General features: G+C 39.2%; 1 protein-coding gene across 1 annotated transcript in view; it reads right to left on the bottom strand.

Annotated features, from left to right (window-relative positions):
- Nucleotides 1-1,387, bottom strand: part of LOC121813340 (butyrophilin-like protein 2) — an 11,363-nt gene that overhangs the window by 5,722 nt on the left and 4,254 nt on the right. Inside the window, exon 2 of the mRNA XM_042217060.1 lies at nt 239-586. Within this exon, the coding sequence (XP_042072994.1) occupies nt 239-586 (348 nt within the window). The remainder of the gene's footprint in view (nt 1-238; nt 587-1,387) is intronic.

Here is a 1,387-nt window from a genome sequence, read left to right as displayed (position 1 = left end):
AACTGACATGAGCACATAGACTTCTGAGCAGAATCTGAAGGACCTAAATGCTAATTTGTACAATCATATTTTCTTCTGCTTGGTTGTTCATGTTTTTCTCTCTCCACTTAGGTTCCTGCTACCTGATGAAACATCAGTTAGTGCATCGTAGTTAGTACATCAGTTTGACCTCTGACCTTTGGCTACAGTACTGACACATGACCTGTAATTGAAACTGGTGTTCGGATTTATTGCTGACCTTTGACCTGCAGCTGGATGTCTCTAAGTTTCCGTTCTTCTCCTCCAGCACTGATGGAGCAGGTGTAGTTTCCGCTGTCAGTGTTTGTGGGTTTCCTCAGAGTGAGGCTGAAGTCCTTTGTAATGAAAGCGTAACGATTCATTGATGTGCGTCTGCTGTAACGCTGGTTTTGTCCTCTAACATCGTCTCCTACTTGTCGTCGTTGATGTACAGATTTGGGATCCAGGTCACTGCGAGTCCACATCAATGTGGTGTTGTCAGGTATAAAACCTGAGAACAGACAGGGCAGCAGGACAGACCTTTCCCCCTCATTCACCTCCACCACCACAGCCAGAGCATGCTGGGAAACTGAGGACACACAAAGAGAAACTCAAATCAAATACTTGTTGTGGGTTTGACTCATTGTTAAATTGATGGAATACAAGTAGCATCATCTTCTGGGACAAGTTTAACAAACAGACAAAAAATTCTAATCAAATTTAATCAAAAACACTGAAGTAAATGAAATAAGCTTTTAATCTTTAGAGTCAGTAATACAATCACCTACCGAGATGTAATACTGTTGATTTTAGATCTAATATCTCGTATATTTCTGGCAGCATCCTTTGTTATTTGTGCAAAAAACATAAGATTGTTCCATAAACCTACTGCAAAAACCAAAATGTAAGTTTCTAAAATAACACGTGTTGTTTAAAATGTTAAACACATTTTAAGACACCAGATCAAGGCACACACTCAATGTTTCGATTTAGTCTCTTCTGGTTTCAAAAAACACTATTAATACCACTACTTATGAAATAACAATAGTCCCATGGGTCGTGGGTGACCCACTGTTTTTCAAACATTGACCCACAACACACAGCAAGTAAAAACTTAAGCAAAACAAACAAACAGTTTGCATGTTTCCAGGAATCTGATTTATTCATAGGACAGTACAACAAACACAGAAAGCAAACACAAAAACACACAGCAGCTGATTGTAACATGAGCTCATCTGAAAGGCACCAAGAAGAATCCAGAGATTTGAAAGTTGCTGCTTTGGATTGTTAGTTTGATCTGAATCAGAATCCAGTGTTTGATGGAAATCTCCTCCTGCTGCACTTCAACACATTAAAGAGAGAGAGATGAAAGAAAAGCTGATGATGAGAG

The sequence above is a fragment of the Haplochromis burtoni genome, unplaced genomic scaffold (genome assembly GCF_018398535.1).
Source record: "Haplochromis burtoni strain Fernald_Lab_line unplaced genomic scaffold, NCSU_Asbu1 Contig_1563, whole genome shotgun sequence".
Classification (NCBI taxonomy): domain Eukaryota; kingdom Metazoa; phylum Chordata; class Actinopteri; order Cichliformes; family Cichlidae; genus Haplochromis; species Haplochromis burtoni.
This window is presented reverse-complemented; position numbering and strand designations above follow the sequence as displayed.